The sequence below is a fragment of the Synchiropus splendidus genome, chromosome 2, assembly GCF_027744825.2.
Source record: "Synchiropus splendidus isolate RoL2022-P1 chromosome 2, RoL_Sspl_1.0, whole genome shotgun sequence".
Lineage (NCBI taxonomy): Eukaryota > Metazoa > Chordata > Actinopteri > Syngnathiformes > Callionymidae > Synchiropus > Synchiropus splendidus.
The window spans coordinates 24039831-24063910 of NC_071335.1; the positions used below are offsets into that span (position 1 = coordinate 24039831).

The 24080-nt window shown below is 44.6% G+C and overlaps 2 protein-coding genes across 3 annotated transcripts; both read left to right on the plus strand.

Annotated features, from left to right (window-relative positions):
• The first annotated feature begins 1376 nt into the window (after positions 1–1376).
• ednraa (endothelin receptor type Aa) lies at positions 1377–15454 on the plus strand. The gene is made up of 8 exons (XM_053856989.1): positions 1377–1603; positions 3503–3989; positions 6141–6268; positions 9575–9773; positions 10137–10289; positions 10358–10491; positions 11901–12009; positions 12265–15454. The coding sequence occupies exons 2-8, from the start codon at positions 3543–3545 to the stop codon at positions 12400–12402; spliced, it is 1308 nt and encodes a 435-aa protein (XP_053712964.1). The 5' UTR covers positions 1377–1603; positions 3503–3542; the 3' UTR covers positions 12403–15454.
• A 2976-nt stretch (positions 15455–18430) lies between these two features.
• On the plus strand, positions 18431–24076 carry tmem184c (transmembrane protein 184C). Of its 2 annotated transcripts, XM_053857579.1 has the most exons (10): positions 18431–18947; positions 20115–20245; positions 20316–20352; positions 20438–20643; positions 21005–21079; positions 21176–21269; positions 22094–22206; positions 22293–22392; positions 22450–22621; positions 22704–24076. In XM_053857579.1, the coding sequence occupies exons 1-10, from the start codon at positions 18831–18833 to the stop codon at positions 23009–23011; spliced, it is 1353 nt and encodes a 450-aa protein (XP_053713554.1). In that variant the 5' UTR covers positions 18431–18830; the 3' UTR covers positions 23012–24076. The 2 variants fall into 2 exon arrangements, with proteins under 2 accessions (XP_053713554.1, XP_053713556.1); XM_053857581.1 differs by lacking the exon at positions 20316–20352.
• Positions 24077–24080: the final 4 nt, after the last annotated feature.

Sequence of the window (24080 nt, forward strand, 5' to 3'; positions counted from 1 at the left end):
GAAAGACAAACAGACAAACATATAACCTGCTTCATGCAGGGCACAAATATGAACTTTTTATTATGACTGTGTTTGTTATTACATCATGGATTGACACTTGTTTACATTTTACATCTTACATTTCATCATATTTTTTCTTTCCATCTACGACTGTGTTTGGCATCATTTTTTACCATGGCCCCACATTTCCGCCGCCTAGAAACACAACTCAATGATGTCTCAACGATGGGATGTAGTTTCCACTGGCATGTCCTGGGTCTGCCCCGGGGTCTCCTCCCAGCTTGAACACCTCACCAGGGGAGGCATCCAGGAGGCACCTGGGCTGAACACTCACCACCCAGAGGAGCAGCCTTCTACTTTCAGTTCCTCTCTGAGATCCTCACCTGAACCTTCAACCTCATCCTTTCCACCAAGAGCTTGTAGCTCAACCACGCCTTCAATGTTTTACCCAGCTCCTTTGTCTTTCTGTCGCAGATGCAGAGTTCTCATGACCTCACACTCCATTGTCCCCTCACTCGTGAGCAAGACCCCAGGAACTTGACCTGTTCACGACACTCCACCGTGGTGACTTTACAAAGTTGCATCATTCATGTGTTACCCGCAGGTTTGTTTGCTGTTTTGTGCGCCGTATCTTCGATTTAATTGTCGCCTGTGTTTGGTGGAACGGTCAGCAGCATGAAGTGTTTCCTTCAAATTGATTACATTACAAAGAAAGCTCCATTAGATGTGTCTTTCCCCTTCTAGCAGCTGCTGCTTCAGCTCTCCGGCGATGGAAAAGGCGGCTCACCTTGGCTTTGATTGGCCTCTTCCTGCTCTCATCGTGATGAATGGTCCATTTTGGAAATCCATAAGAGCCAGTGATGCAGACGGCCGACTGGCATCCATCATCCACTCCATCAAACGTCCAGCGCCTTTGCTGTTTCCATAGCTTTGTGACGGACAGAACTCTTTTGGGGGTTTTCAACTCTGTCATTACCTTCAGGAAGAGTTGTTATAAAGTTTTATAGGAATACTTTTGTGCATCCGCTGTAAATGTGTGAAGTGGTGGGCCACACAGCCTGTAAGTGGCAGGTTCTCTTTTTAGACGGCGCGGACTTCACCTCTAATCTCTGTTGTCTTTAGAGGAGGGGAGCAGTCAAACACGGCGTAATGTCACTTGATGGAGCGTCAGGGGCAGACTGGAGGGGCGTCACACTCCCAGATGCCCCTGTGCGTGTGCGTGTGTGTGTGTGAGAGCAGCCAGGCCCTCTGAGGATGAGGGGAGAGGGGTGGGGGGGGGCGATGTTTCCAAAGGAGGCCCAGTCTGTTACCATAGGGAGGTGGAGATTTACTATCCCACCCAGTCAAAGTGGCTCACTGGTGCTCCGACACACACATGTTCTGATGCACACACACTCAGTGAGACAAACTCTCCACAGGAAACTCAGAGCCATAATGCGCAGGCACCTCAGAGCAGACGGGTGCGCTGCTCAAACCAAGTGGGACACGGCTGCGGCTTTGATAGCGCGTTAATTACTCATGTGATGTGATACAGATGTCTGGGGGCTTCAGCCGAGAGTTTGCCTGACGCTTTCCAAGGGGCCCGGCAGACGTTTTAGAAGCGGTAGGTGCAAACCAAAACCTATCTATTATTGATGCTGGGATCAGTTTGTGTGCTGTCACAGGTCCCAGCAGCGCCGTGCCGGTGCTAAGCCGGGGTGCTACTGGAAGCACTGGCTGCTAAATAGTTCTTTGTGTGCTTGGTGACAGCCGGGACTTTGAGCAGGAAGAACTTTGGGCGAGAAGAGTGGATGCAAATGGCTTAACAATGGCTCTGGCAGTTTGAAAGTTTGCGTGGGTTCCTTCTTGGAAGTTCACTGTTTTGTTTGTTGATGCTTTTGTCCTAAATGTTGACTGAGAATATGCATGTAATTCCATCCGCATGTTTGTTGATCGGCTCTTGACTTGACATCCGCGTCGCTGCGAAGACGGATGTTTGTTCTGCAGCCACATGTCTGAACCTTTCTAAATCAGAAACAGAGGAAAATCAAAGCGGAGGAAATAGCTCCAGCGCTGATGTCGGCTGTATTTGCTTTACGTTTTAAACAAGTTCCTTGAGTCGAATACACTGTCTGGTTGGTCCGATACACTTAAGCTTTTGCACACTACACTTTGGTTCTCTTATTAAAAAAAAACAGCACTAGATGTTTATTTATTTTGCATTTTCTTTGAATTGTTTTTTGGAGCTGGGGGGCAAAAAAAACTTTTGGTTGTTTATGGCCTGAGTGACTGACAATCTATACCTGAGGTGGGCAATTGAATTTCCTAAGCCAAAGAAAGGAGGGTAAGAGAAAATTGAAAATAAAAATCAAGTGATGACACCATGTGTGACTATGAAATTACACTTTAAAGATGTCTATGAAAATGTTGATTTCTTGAGTTTTATTTAATTTAAACCACATACCATTTTAAGTTTCTCAATGTGTCTCATACACAAAATCTACCTTCAATTCTGATGTATTTTATAAGGGACAAGAAACACTCCTAAAATAGTCAACGGAAAAGATAAACACTTAACAGATAAAAAGATAAACAAATAATAATACGAGAAAGTTATGTTTCAGTTGCATCTCAATGAACAAAAAACAATGCACAAGACCAAAACGTCAGAGACAACAACAATGTCAGCACTTTGCCCAGGTCTGATCTACACAAACAGCAGCTCAACACAAGAGCGGGTGCTACAACACAGAGTGATGTAGCACCCGCTCTACAATATTTGAATCTGTATCTCACTCCAGCACCTGCAATAATGTGTTGTTTCAGATGTTGTTTTGAACTTGAGCTCACATTCATTCCACACAGTTACGAACAGAAAGGATACAATACTAGAAATCCTAGTTTATTTTGAAACAAGAAGTAGACAGAATAAAAGAACTAACATGAGCGTCAACCAGTGGAGTATGATGGTGTTTTTCCAGCTGGACCGTGACATCTCACGTCTACTTCTCAGTGGAGAGGCTATAGGCAAAAATTTAAATAATTTAATATGGAAATATCCAAAACAGATCAAACAACAAAACACTTAAAGGCAAGAAAGACTTTAAATAAAAGCTAAAATAAGTGATTGACAACAAATGTGCCAAAACTGCAGCCTCATTTTTTGTTATTTCGAATTATCATCTTTTATTTATCTTTTCATTTTCATTATTATACAATAGCTGAATTTTTTTTTATTTTTATAAAGCATATCATTGAATATTGTGAAGAACAGGAGCATCAAAGGACAAAAAAAATTATTTCATTTTATTTTTGGATTAAAGCTTTAATATCAGTGTTTTTTTTATTAATATCTCTAAAAAAAAAAAAGATCTAGCACCAAAATAGCTTTAACTAAAGGCTCTATTGAGTTCTTTAACCATTTGGTGCATTTTTTTTTCTGTAGATCAGACAAATTTGGGGGCTTTTATCGAGAGATGTTTGGTTTGTACCTTCTGAAGAACTGTCTTCTTCGCCTCACCAGCGATACATCAGGATTGAAAGCCATCGTGTGCACCACCATCATGGGTCCCCTCGGCCTGCTGGTCCTGGTGCTCTTCATGGCGCCCGGCGGGATGTGCCAGAGACACAGTGTAGCCGCAGCGGAGGACCTGAGTGCGCTGGTCCACTCCACCTTCCAGTCTCCATCCTTCCACAGCACCATCAGCCCCACGCTGGAACAAAGCCCTCCAAGACCAGGGGGTCAAGGACCTTCAAATCGCAGCGTTCTCATGAAGCCTGTGCCACCGCCTCAGTGCAGAGTACCCACGTCGATCAAGAGCTACTTCAAGTACATCAACACCATCATTTCCATTATCGTCTTTGTGGTGGGACTGGTGGGCAACGCCACCCTGCTGAGGATCATATACCAGCACAAATGCATGAGGAACGGGCCCAACGCTCTCATTTGCAGCCTGGCGCTGGGAGACCTCATCTACATCACCATCGACATCCCCATCACCATCTATAAGGTACCTGGACTCTCACACTTGTGGAGGTTCACTGTAAAGCAGCAGAGTCAAGTTTCAGCATGGAGAGGGTGGACCATTACAGTCGGAGAATAGACGGGAAGTTGGAGGCCATTAACCTTTTACATGAGGAGATAAGTGATGAGAGGAGCACAGATAAAGTTGGTTTATATCACCACTGAACCTGAGCAGCACTCACGCACGTCAGTGGCCTTGTTCTGACCTGCTACATTAGTCACCAATCTTATCTCCAGACCCAAGAAAAAGCCAGATAAATAACTTGAGCTGGGTCATGAAGTTGAGATTGTACTCACAATATATCACATGAATACTTCATCCATCACTGCGAGGGGCCCCGTTGAGAAGAGACGTCCTCTTGAGGAACCAGAGAAACATTTCATTTTGGAGATCCAAATTTTCTCTCCTGCCTCTTATGTTCTTCAGATGAATGTTTAGAGCTTTGATCTTCAGAATCACTGGGAAAAGAGAAAGGGCGGTTTTGAAAAGCAACTTTGAAAATGCTGAACTTGGCTCCCACAGTTTATTGTTGCACGAAATGTTTTGCTACGATGTGCTCATTATCGAGTGATAAAAGTCAGATAAAGAATTCTTGGTCATGTTTCTAGAAGAGGCCTGATAATACAGATAGTTGAACTTTTCAAGGAGTGTGATGAGTGAGACCAGTGGTATGTGGTGGTTGGACTCGGTCAGTGCTGAGGCTCTGACTAGACCAGAGCAGTCACAGAAGAAGTCTCACTCCCACAACAGATAGAGGAGAGTCACAAGTGATCGAGAGTTTTGAGCTCAATGTATGTGAATCCTGTTCTCACCTCACGTAAGGTTTATGACAGAAAGACTGTCAGACACATGGCGCTTCATTTGGCCGATGCTTTTATTCCAAGTGGATCAACATGGACCACCACAGACCTTGTCTATGGGTCCACACCAGCTCACACACTGGGGTCACTTACTACTGTGTGAGAGCTGACATCTCCATGTAGACAGGAAGTCCATCTTCATGGAGTGTTTTCCTCCATGTCTCATTGTAATGAAGGCATGTGGCAACGGAAATCCTTGGAAATAGTCACCAAGAAAAAAAAGTTGTCGAAAGAAGTTTAAAAAAGAAAAGTAAGAAAGACAGTAAAGGCAGAAGTTTAGGGAAAAATAGCGGAAAAAGTAGCCAGGAAAAGGAAATCAATAAATAAAAAAGATTTTCAAGAGGCAAGAAACAAAAAGAAAAAAATCAAGTTGCATTTAGCAGCGGCTCAAGTGTTGGTAAAAACAACTCATTGCTCGTGAAGGACTCATAAAACACTTTTCATTTATATATTGTCATTCAGGTTCTTCAACCTTATGTGAGTAATAACGGAATTTTATTACTCAATTTTAGCTGAAATCATGTGGATTGAGACTCAAATGCGGCATCAAAACTTTCAAACTTCCTATTCCCAACCACTGAATTGAACATTTGTATTACGGTGACCACCTAGTCTTCAACGTTGAGTACAACACATCCATCCAAGATGGCTGTTGCGAAGCCAGATGAGCGTCACCACAAGTGGTCGGGTCAATATTCACCTCATAACCTTCATGAAGTGTTCAGTGCAAAGTGTGCCGGATGAAATTGTGTAGTGAAGAGTTGTTTCTAAGAGAATAAAAACACTCTTTCATGCAATATTAAAGACATATTTCTCACCTGCGCACCTTAAAAGACCTACTTATAGAGTGTAGACAGTAACGTGGGTGTCTTTCCTCTGTCCGGCGTCTCCCCTGCTCCTGGGAAACTCCAGCTGCTCCAGTAAACAATGAAAGAGCTCTGAGAAACTTGCCACAACTTCATCCTCTTCAAAACCTCCTTGTGTTGGAACAACAAAACGGCCTCTGCTCGCATGACCTTGACTCCGTGTGCCGGAGGCCGGTCGTGTTTGCAGATGTCGGCAGGATGTGTGAACGTTTGGCCCCGGTGAGAACCTTTATCAGCTGATGGGCTGCATATGGTTCCTGCTGACGCGCTGAGGTTTCTCTCCCTCAGCCTTGATCATCAAGGTCCTGCAGCACGTCTCATTGAGCTGATTCCACGACGAAGGTTCAGTGATGTCATCTAATGTCAAGCAGTGGATAAGAGGAGGTAACTCTCTGTCTTGCTCTCCTCAGCTGCTGGCGTCCCGCTGGCCCTTCGATGACAGTGTCGTGGGCCTGTGCCTGTGCAAGCTGGTTCCCTTCCTGCAGAAAGCCTCGGTGGGCATCACAGTCCTGAACCTGTGTGCCCTCAGCGTCGACAGGTCAGAGCCGCGGACAGATGTTGAAGCTGAGATTCTGATCCATCAATTACAGAAGAGATAATAATCTGTTGACACAAATAACACAACATTCTTCAGCCACCAACTCCTGGTACACCACATTATACAAAAACCAAAACATCCATGGTGAAGGAGGCGGAATGAGATTGTACTGATGGATGGAAATCTTGAGTTTGGGGGGAAAAAAATCCAAACCTGCGATTATTATTATTAATATTATTTTTTTATTTTCATTCAAGTGCCATCCTTGTTGTAATGGAAGCTTGATTTAGAACTGTAGAATGGTTTTTTTTTAACATCCCATCAAGGATCAACTGTAGTTCCATGTACAACACACGGTTTTTGCAACAGTCAAATAATAATAATAAGTCTAATATTTATTTATTTTTGGACATATAGTTTTGTTTTTGGAAACCGGAGGCCTCAGACCGAAATTTCGTTGCCATAATATAGTGATATGTTTTTGTGCAATGACAATAAAGAAAGTCTAAGTCTAATAGATATAAAACATTCAACAGACCTATGAAGAATCTGAAGCAACCCGGGAAGTAAACTCTGCAAATTCCCTTATGCTAAGCTAATGCTAAGAGTGACTTGATCTGATTCTTAACACCACTTTATTTTCTGACTATGTGACATATTTTATCATAAATAAGTCAGAATTTCAAAGTTGTATTGTAAATTTAGTATATAAAGGGACATTTTTACTTCAAAAAAAGTTTAAGCAACAGACAGCGAATCAAAGTAAGTATTACGCTAAAGGTGCTAACCTCATTTCTTGTCTTTTATTTGAATATTTTTGGAAAAATTGACCTTTTAAGAATATGTCAAAGAAGATTTTATCAACGCAAAAGTTTTAGTTGTGATTATAATCGCGAGTTAACCCGGATTAATTGCGATTAAACCTGATCAACATCTATTGACAGCCATGAATGTAGTCAATATAATCATAAAATAAAGCCACTGTGTACATTTAAAGTAATTAGAATTTTCTTTCTTCACAACTTATCAGTCAGTTCTTTAAAAGACCCTTCATGTTCCCTGCTCACTTTCAACACAAACTTGCTGGGTGAACAACAAGCGCGTCACTAACTGGGCCTCGATGGCATTTACACTGAGATCATTTTAATACCGCGCTCTAATAGAAATTCCCCACTGAATAATGAATGAGCGCCAAGTGCAGCCGCACACTGGGCTCTGACTCACTACACTTAACACAACTTAGAGAGATAAGAGGCTCGGCCGTCTTTTCATATTTGCTGTGGCCTCTATTCTGGGAACTGAGACGCGCTGGTGCTGTGTTCAGCTGCGGCGTCTCTGCCACTATGAAAGGGAAAAAGTGGCAGCACTTTGTGTTGCCATCAACTATTCCTTTAATGGTGGGCATCAAGACGGGATTGAAAATACATTGAAGCAAGTTGTGTTTTCCAATCTGATTAAGTATGAAAGTGTGTGTCTGTGTGATTACAGTCTTGTTGTGTTGTGTCGTGTTTGTCTCAACGTCAGAGGAAGAGAAAACACCAGCTACATTACCACTTAGTAAAATATAGATGCCGCCATGTTGTTCAACAGAGAAATTCAAATGTGCCATGAAAAATACATCGTTTTTGCCATGAAAACTTGATGCAGTATTTTACTAAAACATTTCGACAAGCGCTTTCCATTAATGAAACAAAGGAGCAAACAAGTGTTTGCGTGGAAAAGGAAGCGTAAGCCAACAACAGAGAGAGGGAGAGACCCCCCCCCTCTCTGCCAACACGGGGGCCGGTCTGTTTGGAGGCATCGCGAAAATATAAATATTAGATATTTAAAATAAACAATTGATCGTCTCTTTCATGAATTCTTTACGTTTGAAACGTCTTTGCTGACTCGGCGGTTTGTTGGATTTGGTGCGCTGCCATGCGTGGAGAACGAACGAGCTTTGTCAGAGGGAGAAGACGACGGCAATGAGTGAATGTAGCACAGCAGCTCAGATGACAAATGTGAATATAGAAAAACGATAATCATTTCTGAATAATCCACCTGTATAGGGCCAACCAAATTTAGGATAAAAGCTAGCTTAGCTTTTTGGTTATTTCGTTTTTCGAGGATTTTGACGACATCACACAGCCATAATGGTGGTGTGCTATAGGTGATACTACTTGTCTCTTTCATAGTCTACATTGTATATTTGTAAACATGTAATCTTTAAATATTATTTGAAAGATCCAGATACCAAGATTTGCTTTTCCATCACAAAGTTTAAAAATGAGACATTAAGGTATTGATAAACCATTGTTCGTTTCTTATCTGCAGGTTCTGAAATACTAGTAGTAGTAGCAGAAATAATTTTCATTTTTCTTTTTTTAAATAGAATTCAGTCCCAATGAGAATTAAAATGGAAACCAGTAATTGAAAATTTGAAATTTAAATTTGGGGTTAATTTGTCATTTCTTGACTCATATAGGTTTCTTTTATTCATTAAAAAAATATATTATAGTGTAACAACCGAAGCAAGAATTCATACATTTTTACAAACGTCCCAGACTTCGAACAAATCGGAGTTCGAACAAAAATTTCGAGATTGATTTGCTTCGGATTTCGAACAAAAATCCAGAACTCGAACGCCCCCGAAAAAAGCCGGAAAAAACATAACGTGCGCGGACCGATCAGCCGACCCACGACGCGCTTTGTTATTGTGTATAACGCAGCCTCTGTATGCAGACGTGTCCCGTTAGCTACATTTACTGACTGTTTTTTCTTCATATTGAGGTGTAAAACCTTTCCTGTCTCCACACTGGACCGTGGTAGAGTGTCACAGGGGAGGTGCTGGAGCGCTCACTCCAGGGTTTGATGTCCTGTTGTGGGCTGGAGCTGGGACAGGGATGAGGCGAGTCTGGGACAGAGCGTGACTTGGTTTATGACTTTGTCACAGCCAAACTGCACAGAAGCGCACATTCAGAGCTGGACACGCACCGGGCACCTCTTCACTTCTGGAGAGACCTCACTCACTCGGCAACCCCTCCCACATGCAGCGGCCACACACATAGAGGAACAGCCACCTGCAGCAGACACTCTACATTCACTCCTACAAAAGACTATTTTAAGGCTTGGAACGCATTAGTTCTTTGTCCATTCACTGTAACGGGAAAAATCCATTCAGATTTCTAACAAATCGCTTCTCGAACGGCTGTCTGGAACGGATTGTGGTGGAGAACCGAGGTACCGCTGTATGTCTATTTAACGCTCCTCATAAATGCCATGACTGAGTCAACAGACGCGTGTGTTCCTGTCCCGCTGGTCTCACAGGTACAGAGCGGTGGCGTCCTGGAGCAGGGTTCAGGGGGTGGGCATCCCACTCATCACCATCATTGAGATTTTGTCCATCTGGGGCCTCTCTCTCTTCCTGGCCATTCCTGAGGCCGTCGGCTTCGACATGGTGACGTTCAACTACAGGAACGAGACCATGCGCACGTGCATGCTGAACCCCAGGAGTGACTTCATGAAGGTAAGTCTGCTGGAGATATAGGGAGAGCTCGGTACCTCTCTTCTCTCTGAGTGATTCCCTTCCATGCGGTCCAACATGATCCTGTCTCAGGGCTGAGGGTCCAACTCTAAGGTCCCAGATGAGGTTTATTGAAACAAGATTTAAATGAATGCATTTAAGTATGTAGCATGAACAGAATGAAGGCTCTTTGCTCAGTTTCCTGAGGTCTATAATAGATCACAGGCCAAGTGCAACTAGCACCAGCTGAAGTCTGAGCCTCGAGCAGAGCCACATGTGCATCAGCTGCAGGATCCAAGCAGAGGAAGATGATGATATTGAGTGTTAAACGCTGCTGAATCCCTGCTGCTGTTCTGTCTTGTTCAGTTCTACAGGGATGCGAAGGACTGGTGGCTCTTTGGCTTCTACTTCTGCGTCCCACTCATCTGCACGGCGGTTTTCTACACCTTGATGACCTCGGAGATGCTCAGTCACAGGAAGGGCGACCTTCGAATCGCTCTGAGTGAGCACCTCAAGCAGGTCAGACCCCTGGAACCTCGCGCGAGAGTTGTGCGGGAACTTGACTCGATTCTCCCGTGGGATTCCAGAGGAGAGAAGTTGCCAAAGCTGTCTTCTGCCTGGTCCTGATCTTCGCGCTCTGCTGGTTCCCGCTGCACCTCAGCAGGATCCTGAAGAAGACGGTGTACCGGCCCAACGACGACGCTCGCTGCGAGCTCTTCAAGTGAGTCTGGGAGCCGTGCGGTGAGAAAAGACACGTGTGCGGTCCAGTGTTGTGGAGCCAAGGTCACACACTCAGCCACACATTGGTTCCATTTATTACGTCGTGACTATGTGAGTAAGACAACATGAAATGAGTCATTTTGTTTATCGAGAACAAAGCTGCAAGATTCATTTAGTCCCAGTCCTAGATATGTGACGTCAGTCAGAGTCATCGTGATTCACTGCTCTACACATGAGGTTATTCAGAATGGTGGAATCAAATCTAACAAGTATCGACTTCCTCAGCTCACCAGGTATTTCTCCGTCACTTTGTGCAAGTACAAGTCACTCTTTGCAAGTCCAAGCCAAGTCTCAAGTCTTTGGTGATCAGTCCAGATCAATTCTCAAGTCATTGGTAGTGAATCTGGATCAAGTCTTAAGTCTCTGGTTATGAGTCTAAGTCAAGTCTAAGTCGTTGTTCACGAGCCTGAGTCAAGCCTCAAGTCTTTGGTCATCATTCCTAGTCAAGACTCAAGTCTTTGGTCATGAGTCTGGATCAAGTCTCAAGTCTATGGTCACGAGTACAGATCAAGTCTCAAGTCTTTGTCCTCAAATCCAAGTCAAGTCCCAGGTCACTAACAGGTGCGACTTGTGTGTGAATAGAGTCCAAGTCCCCATTGTTGTGCAGAAGAATTGTAAATTGTAAACTACATTGTGAGAAGTGATGATTTTTGCTGTTTAAAAGAAACTTCCTATTGGCAACTACTGATCTGTGAAAATGAGGCTTCATGAACCTTCACTATCACGAGTTTGGAGAAGCTGAATGTCTCCAGAAAAAAAAGAGGGAATCTGATCGAGAATCATCTGACAAGAACCATCAGACAAAAGGGAGGCAGGACAATACCACACCAAGAACAGAGGGGGAGCCACTGAGCTTTTAGAGACAAGGAGCGATCTGAGGGACGACATGAGCTAAATGGTGAACCCAGGGCCCTAACACAAACAGGAAGGGGAAGGTAGGATAAAAACAGTCAAACTGAAGGGGCACAGTGACTCACCACTGAAGGTCAAAGTGCAAGTGGAACAAAGGAACTGTAAAGCCATGCATGAAAATGGAAATTTTAAATGAGTGAATGGCGATGTCAACGCAGGACAATCCGTTTACGATTGAACTTCTGCGACACAAATTCATAAATGCGTAGTTATGTGTGAAAGATTCTGGTTGGAAACCACTCTAACACTTGCATTTCACGTGAACAATGACAAGGATTAGATCACACAGCTCAATGAAAGAGTGATATGACAGTAGACTGAGCTGCGGTGTGGCGCATGGTCACGTGGCTTCCCTTCCATTTATGAAGAAAACCTTCTTCACAGCTAGTATCTCAGCTACACGGTCATTAACACAGTGTTGTCCTCCTCTGTGGTCAGCTTCCTGCTGGTGATGGACTACCTGAGCATCAACCTCGCTACCATCAACTCCTGCATCAATCCCATCATCCTCTACTTTGTCAGCAAAAAGTTCAAGAACTGCTTCAAGGTAAAGTTGAGTCTGAAACAGCGAGCTGTGGCCCAGACCTCCGCTGGTGACTCACCGCCCGCGACGGTGATGACATTCCATGAGCAACATGTAAACGCAGACTGGTGATTTATGTGTTCAATCTGAGGTCATACGCCGCGGAAATCTGTCAAGCTGGAGATTAACCATTGCATGTTGGAAGAAGGGCGTGAGGGGGGGTTGTTTCCTAATCCAGCTGCTCTTCTGAAGTTCTCTTTCGACTCCTTTTGTCTCCAGTCCTGTTTGTGCTGCTGCTGCTACTCGCCCTCCCAGCTGAGCAGCATCGGACCCATGAACGGCACCAGCGTCCAGTGCAAAAGCCCCGATCCCCACCACCATCCCGCTGACCGCAGCGCTCGGAAAGACAGCGACTGATCCGTGAAGCCTCCGCCGAGCCAAACAGACTCCCACAGACAAGGAAGCTTCAAAATAGAGGGACAAAAGAGGGATGAGGAGGAGACTCTCTAAACAGGATACAGCTGCTCACTGACTATAAATTACCCTGTGAAGCCATGACTCTTGTAAAGGGCAACGTTTTAGGGAAGGATGAGCTGAGGTTTGGAACGAAAGCCACGCAAAACGTGTTGCTCTTATCCAATGAACATTTTATTCTCTTATTATTCGGACAACGCAGCATGAACTGACTGCTGCCGTTATGATTATCGACCAGGTATTGAGTATTACTGCTGCAACTGCATAGCAACGTACCGTGAATCTCGTAGGAATGCGCTTTGTTCTCACCATACATTGACTGTGTTTATCATATTATTGTGTTTATCTGTGTAGTCACAACGTAAAGTGCACATTGTATATTCTGCGCTTGCTTCCTGCGACGATTTGGACTCACTGTCGTCACTGTGGTCACGATCTTCTCTACTGGCTCCAGCGACACGTTCTCACTCCAGGTCAAGTGGACTTGGGTTGACGCAGAAGCCTGCCTTCCGTGTTGCATGTGGACGCGCAGACGTGTCAACCGAGACAAATTCTTCCCTGCCCGCTGTGTTGCCTGACGCTAAGACAGTGGTCAGGGTACCTTATGTGGCAAGTGAAACCTAAGGGCTTAACCCTGGCGTTCTTTTGTTTACATGATGGAAGGACATCTGAAAGGGCCATCGATCTCCAGACGCCAAAGTTCACTTGATGCTAGTCGCTGCTGTTTATCAATAAACAGCTTGTGAATGCACCGTGCGTGACCGCGCTGCGCATGCTATCACTGGAGGAGTGCAGCGCCATTTGAAGTTTTGAACAGCATCTCTAGCACAAAAGACGGCCAAGTTATGCCCCGGTGTCTGTGGCTGCAGTTTGACCAGGCTGTGACCTTTCCCCTACTCTGCAGCTCCGTCGCCATAGCAACTACTCTGAGAACAAACGGCCGTATCTCGGAAAGCAGATAGCGAAAAACCGAGCGCAAGAATCCACAGGCTTTCATCTGTAACTGAGACGAATTTCATGTGTCTACAGTCAACGCTTCGGCCAGGAGTGCTACAGTAATTCTGAGCACATTTTACAAGTGTGACTACAAAACTGGAGATTTCCATGTTTCTGCGTCCCACCGTTGGGCCACTATCGCAGTTTAGAAACTCGAACATGACTGGATGTTGACTGCTCTGCTCCACTCTAACCAGCTTGATTGCCCACTCCATAACTTTTCGATTTTTGGCAAACGACTGGTTCTTTGAGGCCGATTTGTGGGCAAAGGATAGCACTTGGTTCTGATCTTTTTAAGGGTAACAGAGGATGCAACTGCGTTTTGAGCTTTTCGCATAATTCCTAGGCAAAAGTTTGGGGGAGCAGCGAGTCGCTGAAGTAGAGGCAAATTTCTGAAGCGTTGAATCCTCTTCTCTATTCATTTTCAATGGGAAAAATTGGTCACAAAACCTGGAATATCTCTGGAATTCTGGCACCTACGTCTAAGAAAAGTTATAGCACACCATTCCCGGTCGGGCCTCACGTTTTGGCTTTTGAACCGCGTCTCTACGACGCTATCCCTCCCTGAGGCATCTGGATTTTCCTTTAGAGATGGGGTGACAAGCGCCGATATCCAGAAAGGCTGTAAGTAGAACCTCTGCTTGAAGAGAAGCCATTCGCTGTGGCGCTGGCATCTTGTCAGGGTGCTTCCTGGACTCCTCCCCGGTGAGGTGTCCCCACGATGCATTGGTGAGATGTTACCTTTTGGATGACGTCAGAACATCTCAATATCAGAGGTATCTCGGTACGAAATGTGGAATAAAGGAGTAGTATTCAATGCCCAAAGTCCACTGGTTAACGTCCATAATAATAATTCATTTTAACATGAATTAAAGTCATGAACTACTCTTGGATCCTCCTATAAATATCACCTTTATTTACCTACATACTTCCATGGGGCTGGACGTTTTATCCAAATGGGTCCGTGAGACGTCATTTTCAGGTGTCAGTTTCAGTCCAAAAGTTTTACCTTTATGTTCCGCAACAGTGAGTTCTGGTTGGTGTTAGGGCAATGGTCAAGGTCACCTCCATGTTTATCCACCTCCATGTGTCCCTCCAATATCTCCACCCACCACCAACTCCGACTCAGAAGTGCTTTTCCGCAAGGTTTCTACTGGATGCTTTGGAAGGCTGGAGCCTTTTCTGACAGGGGCGATTGTGGGGTGCATATATAGGCGAACATCCAGCCACTCACTTTCACGTTTTTGGACTGGGTTGCCACAAGCTGGAATCAAACCAGCAACCTTCTTGCTGTGACCACTCACTGCTATTTCCTCTGGTAAATACATTATTTATGGAAAAAAATGGGACAAAAACCTCACATTACAGATGGAAATAAAACTCTGAAAAGATTCTATTACTATTTTCATCCCTCCAGTCAGTAAACAATAACGTATCAACTTGTTTTCAGCTATTGAACCTAACAATATCAAAATAAATACTCGCAATTCTGCAAAGCAAAAGTTGTTGGACTCGCCTGTGTATTAATTCCGTGGAAGCTGCGGGGACCTTCTGTTTTTAATCAACATCTGGCAGTGATTCACTGTGACCCGAGGGTTAGTAATGTCAGGAGAGGATGTGAGCCAATTGGATGATGGGAATTTGATACTCATAAGTTGCTTCTCATGGTTTGTGCCAGAAGAGGAACGGGGGCAAGGAGAGGGTGCGCTTCAGTGATAAAGCCGGTTTAAAACTGCGAAACAGTGGCATGAACAGTTCCTCAGAAGGTGCTCCTCAGTGTTGAACTGTGTGGTGATCTCTTCATATAAACAACATTAAACTCTTATACACATGTTTAAATGAAGTGTGGCGTCTGTTCTTCCAAGTTTATTCCTCTCTTCTCACGAACAGAAAACAAGAAATCGGCTTGAAGTATCGGCCTCACTCTTCTGATTGGTGTCGACTGCAGCTCATCTGAGAAAGTGGAGATGAAGGAGAGTAACTGTTCCTGCTCTGCTGCGAGAACGTTCACCTTCAGTGATGATGATGTTGTAGCTCTGAACAAGCATTATGTGCTTTGGTTCTCCTGGTTTCGCCCTCACCTCGGTGTCATCTCCTCCCTGATGTTTGTATCCCTGTCTGTATAGGATGCAAAAGTCCACTTTCTTAAGCTCAATAGATGACACCATGGGCATGAAGATGGGTTGAATTTGATGGAAATAGAGGCAAACCTTGGTTGTTTCAGGGGAAACCTTGCATTCAGATATTGACAACCATTTCAACTGAGATCAATTACATTGGAAAGTTGTGGTAAAAATCCGAAGAAGGGAAAGTTGAAGTGTCATCCTCTTAACAAATGTAAACAGACTCCGAGTCAAAGCTCCTCGCCTCATGGTTTATTGCTGTATCATTGTCCTCAAACAGGATGCTGATCATAGAAGTGTCGTGAACCCTTTTGCTTCCACGGCTCAGTCACAACACGTTCCGGGAGACGTTGACTGTATTTGGACATGTTTTCTGCGGCCGGTTCGAAGCCCGATTAAAGCCAAGCTTTATGAAATCATTCAGCTTGACATGAAAATCCTGTCACTATCAGAGTTGTCTGGAAGGAGAGTGGTTTCCCTGGACTCACTCGGAAGAGACTGGAGCTGGAAAAGTGATTGAGTGTGTGAGAGAAAGTGGGGAGGCAGAGAAGACGGCGGTGGGAACTCTGGGTCCTGCCAGCGCCGGACTGACTGAAGCTGAAAACAAATAAAAAGGGGGTCCCTGAGGTCCAGCGTGCTCGCTGATATTGTTGGTTGAGAATCAACCAAAAGTGTGTGTCCAAGTTTTTCTACACACACATGCACGGAAGACAAGAAAGTCTGCTGTCATTTTATTATGAAATATTATCATTATTTCCAGCATTGATCTATTGAACTGCATTGCTGTAGATACACTGCTTACTATACAATGTTCACGATGCATCACAGTCATTTCATTTTTCTACAATAAAATAGTGACTGCTTCAGTAAACAAACTGTACTTTCTGACAAGGCCTGAGTGAACTTCAGGTCACTCTTGAGTTTACCTCTTGTTCAGGAACAGGAGAGCTGAAGTGAACACCCTCAGCGGGTCTGAACACTTCCGAACAAAAAGGCCTATGGCAGACGAAACGAGATAAATAAGTGATTGTTATTTCATTGCAGACAAAGGCAGCACACTTTGGCAGACACATTATCTTCGGAGCGTGTATCCTCCTCCGCTCTGACCCGTCCGCCTCGCAGAGCCAGCTGCTGCGGACGCCAAATATGATGGACAGTCAAGCGCCATATTCCTCACAACATATGTTTGTATTACTTCGCTGTACCCTGAATGCCGCTTTGGACGTCGACACCTCCGAGCGATCCGCCATGGCACTCGCCTGCATGACTTGTGGCAATATTATTTTTTATTCATACAAGCCAAAAGGAGCGATTGAAAATTTATGAACAATCTGTCTTGCGACAACCAGTGATTTCTGTGACTGTGGGGCAGCAGAGAAGGGGGAGGAGGAGGGAGAGGAAAGTTCTGCCTCCGCAAATTCACTTCAAGGGCCCGATCTGCTATGAATGTTGCATGCAGAACTTCAATGTTAAATGTTTGGTTATGAATAATGAGAGGTTTAAAAGTGGCTAGCGATAGATATAGTTGGTCCTTTCCTCCTGCCACTGTGAGAAATATTGAATGTTGTTCGCTGCGATTTTTTATTTTTTCATGCGATATATATTTCTTGGAAAATAACTTCAACACAGTGGTGCTTCGGTTTTTGAATGTCTTGGGCTTCAAACAAATCAATTTTTTTTTGCTTTGGATTTCGAACAAAAATCCAGAACTCGAACGCCCCCGAAAAAAGCTGGAAAAAACATAACGTGAGCAGACCGATCATCTGACCCACGAGGCGCTTTGTCATTGTGTATAACGCAGCCTCTGTATGCAGACGTGTCCCGTTAGCTACATTTACTGACTGTTTTTTCTTCATATTGAGGTGTAAAACCTTTCCTGTCTCCACACTGGACCGTGGTCGAGTGTCACAGGGGAGGTGCTGGAGCCACACTCCAGGGTTTGATGTCCTGTTGTGGGCTGGAGCTGGGACAGGGATGAGGCGAGTCTGGGACAGAGCCTGACTTGGTTTATGACTTTGTCACAGCCAAACTGCACAGAAGCGCACATTCAGAGCTGGACACGCACCGGGCACCTCTTCACTTCTGGAGAGACCTCACTCACTCGGCAACCCCTCCCACATGCAGCGGCCACACACATAGAGGAACAGCCACCTGCAGCACACACTCTACATTCACTCCTACAAAAGACTATTTTAAGGCTTGGAACGCATTATTGCTTTTTCCATTCATTGTAATGGGAAAAATCCATTCAGATTTCAAACAAATCGCTTCTCGAACGGCCGTCTGGAACGGATTGTGGTCGTGAATCGAGGTACCACTGAAGTTGTTTTCATGTTCTCTAACTTCAGATAGAATAAAAAAATCATTACATATTTTAAAAGACTGTAACCATAAACTGATATTTTAACCGGTACTCACACACTTGAATACATTTAATCATGATTTTTAAAAAAAACAGAATAAATGATAATAAAAAAGACATTTGTTCATGATATTAGGTGGATTATTATTTATTCATGGCAATGTTGAAATAAATATTTTGTTGCCAAAAAACTCTGCATAAAGGCATGCAAATATAAGAAGTTGAAGGTGAATTTAAGTTAAAAAAAAATTAAAGGTTAAAATAATTTAATAGTTTTTTTTTTCAATGTAGCACAACTGAGCGGCAGAAATAGTAGTAGTTTCAATATAGCGGGAGTATTGACAAGGCCTTACCGACACTGCCATCTAGTGACAGAAAAAGGTAGTACTTCACACGGCAAGGTCTCGCTGGTTGTTGATTGGTCGGCCTTTATTTCCCAGCCAGGAAGAATCACGTGAGACGAGGGGCGGGGCTTTAGGGTGCGTGACGTCACAACAGGAAGTAAAACATCAACAATAGTCACTTGTGGAGAAACTTTGCCGCTACCGCAGAGAAACACGTTTATGTGTCATATATACTCTCGTAACTGATAGAATTTTAATGTTCAGTTTTACTTTATGTCTCCGACTGACTTCCGGTGTCGACGGAGTCACGCCTGCCTGACTTGTTGACATGCTAACTGTAGCCTAGCCGCCTAGCTGGTTACAGCCCGGTCATATGAGCAGTTCATGGAGGGCTCATGGTTCAACACTCGTCACTAGCGTCGGCCGTCGCTTCGATGTGGGCGAGTTGATGACGGTTGCGTCCGACCGAACGCTGCTGTATCTGTCGTGAAGCGACGTTAGGGGACTAGTGTAAGTGCAGTTTCCTTCTCGTATGTCCACGCCAACATGCCTTGTTCCTGTGGGAACTGGAGGAGATGGATTCGCCCGCTGGTGGTTCTCCTCTACCTTCTCATGTTGATTGTCGTCCTGGTGCTGTGCGTCTGGGAACTCCAGAAGTCCGAGGTCAGTGCAGGGCGAACGTGCCTTATTTACAGCGGTGTGTTGTTACAAACATCTGAAAACTTGTTCTTGTTTGATTTAGTTGCATTTGAAACCCACCTCAACAGTCGGACACCTTGGTTTCCTGTCACAGGCCAAAAAGTTCTGAATTCAAAAGAAGTCAAAAGCTTTGATCATTACTTTTTGCTAAGAACTGTGTTTCAGGGATGTAAATTTAACATCAGTTGTCATTGTGTCAGTAGTTTTTTAAAAGTGAAACAGAAAGTTAATGAGATCACAAAATATCAATGTTTGATTTTAGATTATAGACTGGAGTATCATCTTCGGCACTTGAGTTATCACCGGGTTGCACATTTCATCATTCAATTATGTACAGTGGTACCTCGGTTCTCCACCACAATCCGTTCCAGACGGCCGTTCGAGAAGAGATTTGTTCGAAATCAGAATCGATTTTTCCCATTACAATGAATGGAAAAAGAAATAATGTGTTCCGAGCCTTAAAATAGTCTTTTGTAGGAGTGAATGTCGAGTGTCTGCTGCAGGTGGCTGTTCCTCTATGTGTGTGGCCGCTGCATGTGGGAGGGGTTGCCGAGTGAGTGAGGTCTCTCCAGAAGTGAAGAGGTGCCCGGTGCGTGTCCAGCTCTGAATGTGCGCTTCTGTGCAGTTTGGCTGTGACAAAGTCATAAACCAAGTCACGCTCTGTCCCAGACTGGCCTCATCCCTGTCCCAGCTCCAGCCCACAACAGGACATCAAACCCTGGAGTGTGGCTCCAGCACCTCCCCTGTGACACTCTACCACGGTCCAGTGTGGAGACAGGAAAGGTTTTACACCTGAATATGAAGAAAAAACAGTCAGTAAATGTAGCTAACGGGACACGTCTGCATACAGAGGCTGCGTTATACACAATAACAAAGAGCGTCGTGGCTCATCTGATCGGTCTGCGCACGTTATGGTTTTTCCCGGCTTTTTTCGGGGGCGTTCCAGTTCTGGATTTTTGTTCGAAATCCGAAGCAAAAAAATCTCAACATTTTGCTCGAACTCCAATTTGTTCGAAGTCTGGGACGTTCACAAACCGAGTTACCACTGTATTACATATTTGAAATGGTTTGCAATCGGCCTCATGAAATGCATTTTTGGTTTAATATTCCTGCTTCTCTCCATGAACACAGGTCGGCACTCACAGCAAAGCATGGTTCATCGCAGGGATATTTGTCTTCATGACCATACCCATCTCCTTATGGGGAATTCTCCAGCATCTAGTTCACTACACGCAGCCGGAACTCCAAAAGCCAATCATCAGGTAACAACATGAACCATGAACCGTCGACATCCTTGAATTGAAACGTACATTTTTATGCTCTGTTCTGTAGAATTTTATGGATGGTGCCGATCTACAGCTTGGACAGTGTAAGTCTGTGTGTTTAGAATCCACAATGTGGCATATAGTGTTTCATAGTTCTGTGTAAAAACATATATGTTTGTGTTTCGCCAGTGGATCGCTCTCAAATACCCAAGCATAGCCATCTACGTGGACACGTGCAGAGAGTGTTATGAAGCCTATGTCATCTACAACTTCATGACCTTCCTGCTTAACTACCTGGAAAACCAGTATCCAAACCTGGTGATGATGCTGGAAGTGCAGGAGCAGCAGAAGCATCTGCCTCCCCTTTGCTTCTGCCCACCCTGGCCCATGGGAGAGTAAGTCCTTCCTCTTGCTTCTATCAGTGTTGGAGACTCAGTGAGGCAGGCCTGACTCTTTGAGGGTCACAACTCCAACTCCGGATGGGAACTCAAGAAAGACAAGGAGGATTTATTGCCTGGCATTGTTGATCTGAAGCACCAGGGTGGGAAAGTTATGTGTAGATAAGATACTGGAACATCACTGAAGTGCTGGTGTGTTAAACGTCTCTCATCACACGCTCTTTAACTCACTCTCATTTATGAGAGACGTTTAACCGCATAGCACAAGCTGTTGCAGTCAGCTGCCTCACATCAGTTCAGGTTTATAGTCAGTCCAGCCGCACGTTAAAGTAGACTTTTGAAAATCTCCTTTTCGCAGGGTCCTGCTGTTGAGGTGCAAGCTGGGGGTGTTGCAGTACACGGTTGTGCGGCCGGTGACCACAGTAATCGCGCTGTAAGTCCAGGGGATGCAACAGGTTCCGCTCCTCAGGTTCTGCTGCTCAGGTTCCGCTCACATGAATCAGCCTGAGATGTTCTGCTCTGCTCCCAGGATCTGCCAGCTGTGCGGCGTCTACGACGAAGGCAACTTCAGCTCCAAAAATGCCTGGACCTATTTGGTCATCTTCAACAACATGTCTCAGCTGGTAAGAGAAAAAAAAAAAATCATGTGACTGCTCTGCATAATCTTGTTTGTAAGGTTGATGACCACCATTAAAGCACAGCTTTATTGCCAGCATCCATTCCCTGACTTAGTTACTGCCTGTGTTCCAGTTATGTTTCCAGCGTGATATAAGGAGGAGGAACTGTGACCTACTTTTGCTGCCCAACTGGTTTTTGTTTTTCATAAGATTTATGGTCGTTGTGTCACCTGACACTAGTTTCCTACTCAAGTTGTCTGTTTTAGACACACTTTACTGGACAGAAGTGAGGGCTGCGACTTCTGTACTGTATTCGACTGTATTCACAGGAAAAAGAATGATAAAAACTGACTGAACATTTTTCACTGCGCCGCATGACACAATGTCAAATCCTGACCAAAGCGTGAGGAGACTGAGTTCTTTTTATATGTATATATATATATATATATATATATATATATATATATACACAGTGGTACCTCGGTTTTCGAACAAATCGGACTTCGAACAAAGATTTTTTTGCTTCTGATTTCAAATGAAAATCCAGAACTATATATCATATATATATATAGATGTATCCTGGCAATAAAGCTGTGCTTTAATGCTATATATATATTTTTATTTTTTATTATTATTATTATTATTTTATTTATTTATTTTTATTTTTATTTTTTTCTGTATTTTCGTTCGAAATCGAGGTACCACTGTATGTGTGTGTATATATATATATATATATATATATATATATATATATATATATATATATATATACACACATCTGAAAATGCTCTGAATGCCTGAATTGTCTTGAAATGTCTCATTCTTCCCAGTTTGCCATGTACTGCCTGGTGCTGTTCTACAGAGCTCTGAGGGAGGAACTGAGTCCGATCAAACCTGTGGGCAAGTTCCTTTGTGTCAAGATGGTTGTTTTCGTCTCCTTCTGGTAAAACCCTGCTCATGAAAACGCACCTCTCCGTTCACCATCTTTTAAGTGTTAAAGCAAAAGGTTGTCCTGTTCCCTGTGCTCAGGCAAGCTGTGTTCATCGCTCTGCTGGTGAAAGTGGGGGTGATCTCCGAGGAGCGCACGTGGGACTGGCAGAGCGTGGAGGCTGTGGCCACCGGCTTGCAGGTGAGGCGCTGAAGAGCTTCATCGCGGTGTCCACCGCTAACTGCTGTTCCTCTGCAGGATTTTGTGATTTGCGTGGAGATGTTTCTGGCCGCCATTGCGCATCACTTCAGCTTCACCTACAAGCCCTACATCCAGGAGGCAGAAGAGGTGTCCTGCTTCGACTCGTTCATGGCGATGTGGGACATCTCCGACGTGCGAGCGGACATCAGCGAGCAGGTCCGCAACGTCGGTAGGTGCCCTGACCCTCAGCTGCAGCAGTGTCCGGTCCTTATCCAGCTCTGAAGTGAGGGTGTCGTGCTGTAAAACAACAGGTCGCACTGTGATGGGTCGCCCGAGGAAGAGCTATTTCGGTGAAGCGCAGGACGACAGCGAGCGGTCCGGCCTCCTCTCGTCGAGTTCACAGAACGCTATCAGTGACTCGGTCAACCAGCCGGGGTCCCCTCGAGGTCAGTACCAGGGCATGGGCAGAACAATGACCCCGCACTCCTTATCCGCTCCCGCTGGGTTCACCTCCGCACCCTGGGACGAGGGGCACGAAGCCAAGCCCGATGAAACCCAGGAGGCGGAGGAGGAGAGGACCGACAAACCAGGTGCCGAAGATCTCGCCGTCATCACCTAACAGAAGCTGACCACGACAACTGGCTTTGACTTTCCCAACACGTGGATGGTTGTAAAGCTCACTCTAGTGACGCCTCTGGATTCCCGAACGGACCTCTTGAAGACAGCTGCAGGAATGTCGTGTGATGTGGTGGAACTAACCGATGGTCATGTTCAAGTTAAGAGCACAACACTTTCTCAAAAATAATCCCAGCGATGTCAGGTGGGGGAAAAAAAACAGTAGCCCAGAGATGCCCGTACGCTCCGCTGCCTTAGAGTCAGTGAGTATTTTGTGTGTTTTGGAAGGGCACCCCAACACCTCACTGCATCTCAGACAGCGAGTCTATCACTTTAAGATCATAAGTAAAGCTATAGAGAGAAGTCACAGTCATGGCTGGACTTACCAAGTACTCATCTGTCAATTTGAGTTCATTTTGATTTCTTTGTTCCTTTTTTATTTGTTGACATTTTAAATTCTGTGCTGACAAGAGTAAGGCAAGCCGCCATTTTAGCTCGATTTATTGTGCTTTTCGGGGTGACAGCGCCCCAAGAACAGCAAGGTAACTGCTTTTGTTTTAAGAGACTTTCGTACGTCGGTTAAAAATGTAAATGTGTTGACAAACGCGACTCTAAATGGGCACAAGCAATGACAAAACAAAGACTTCCACTGGAAACTTAAGTCTTTAGAGCATGTCCATTTGAAATATCCAACTGTTTTTCAGACTTCAGGCCTATATATATCCAGTGTTAGTATCCAAAGGGGCCAGAGTAAAGCAACTGAATGAACACGTTTCTGGGACTAAAAACAGCGATCGTCGTATCATTTTAACATGAAGTGAATCACGTGTTTATCAAACAATCGTCACCAGTGTAGAATTCATGCCTTCAGTGTATCACCACCTACTGACACCTGCCTTCATCTGCGTGTGACACAACCAAACTGGCCTCCTGTGCTTCATCATCTGGTGTCTGTACTGAGGTGTTGGATGTGAAGGCAGCAGTGGACCCTGACGTCTTTTGATCGGTTGCCTTATGTGACTATTTTTATAAAAAAAGTAAGACAAAATATGTTGTTTTTAGAAATAAAATCT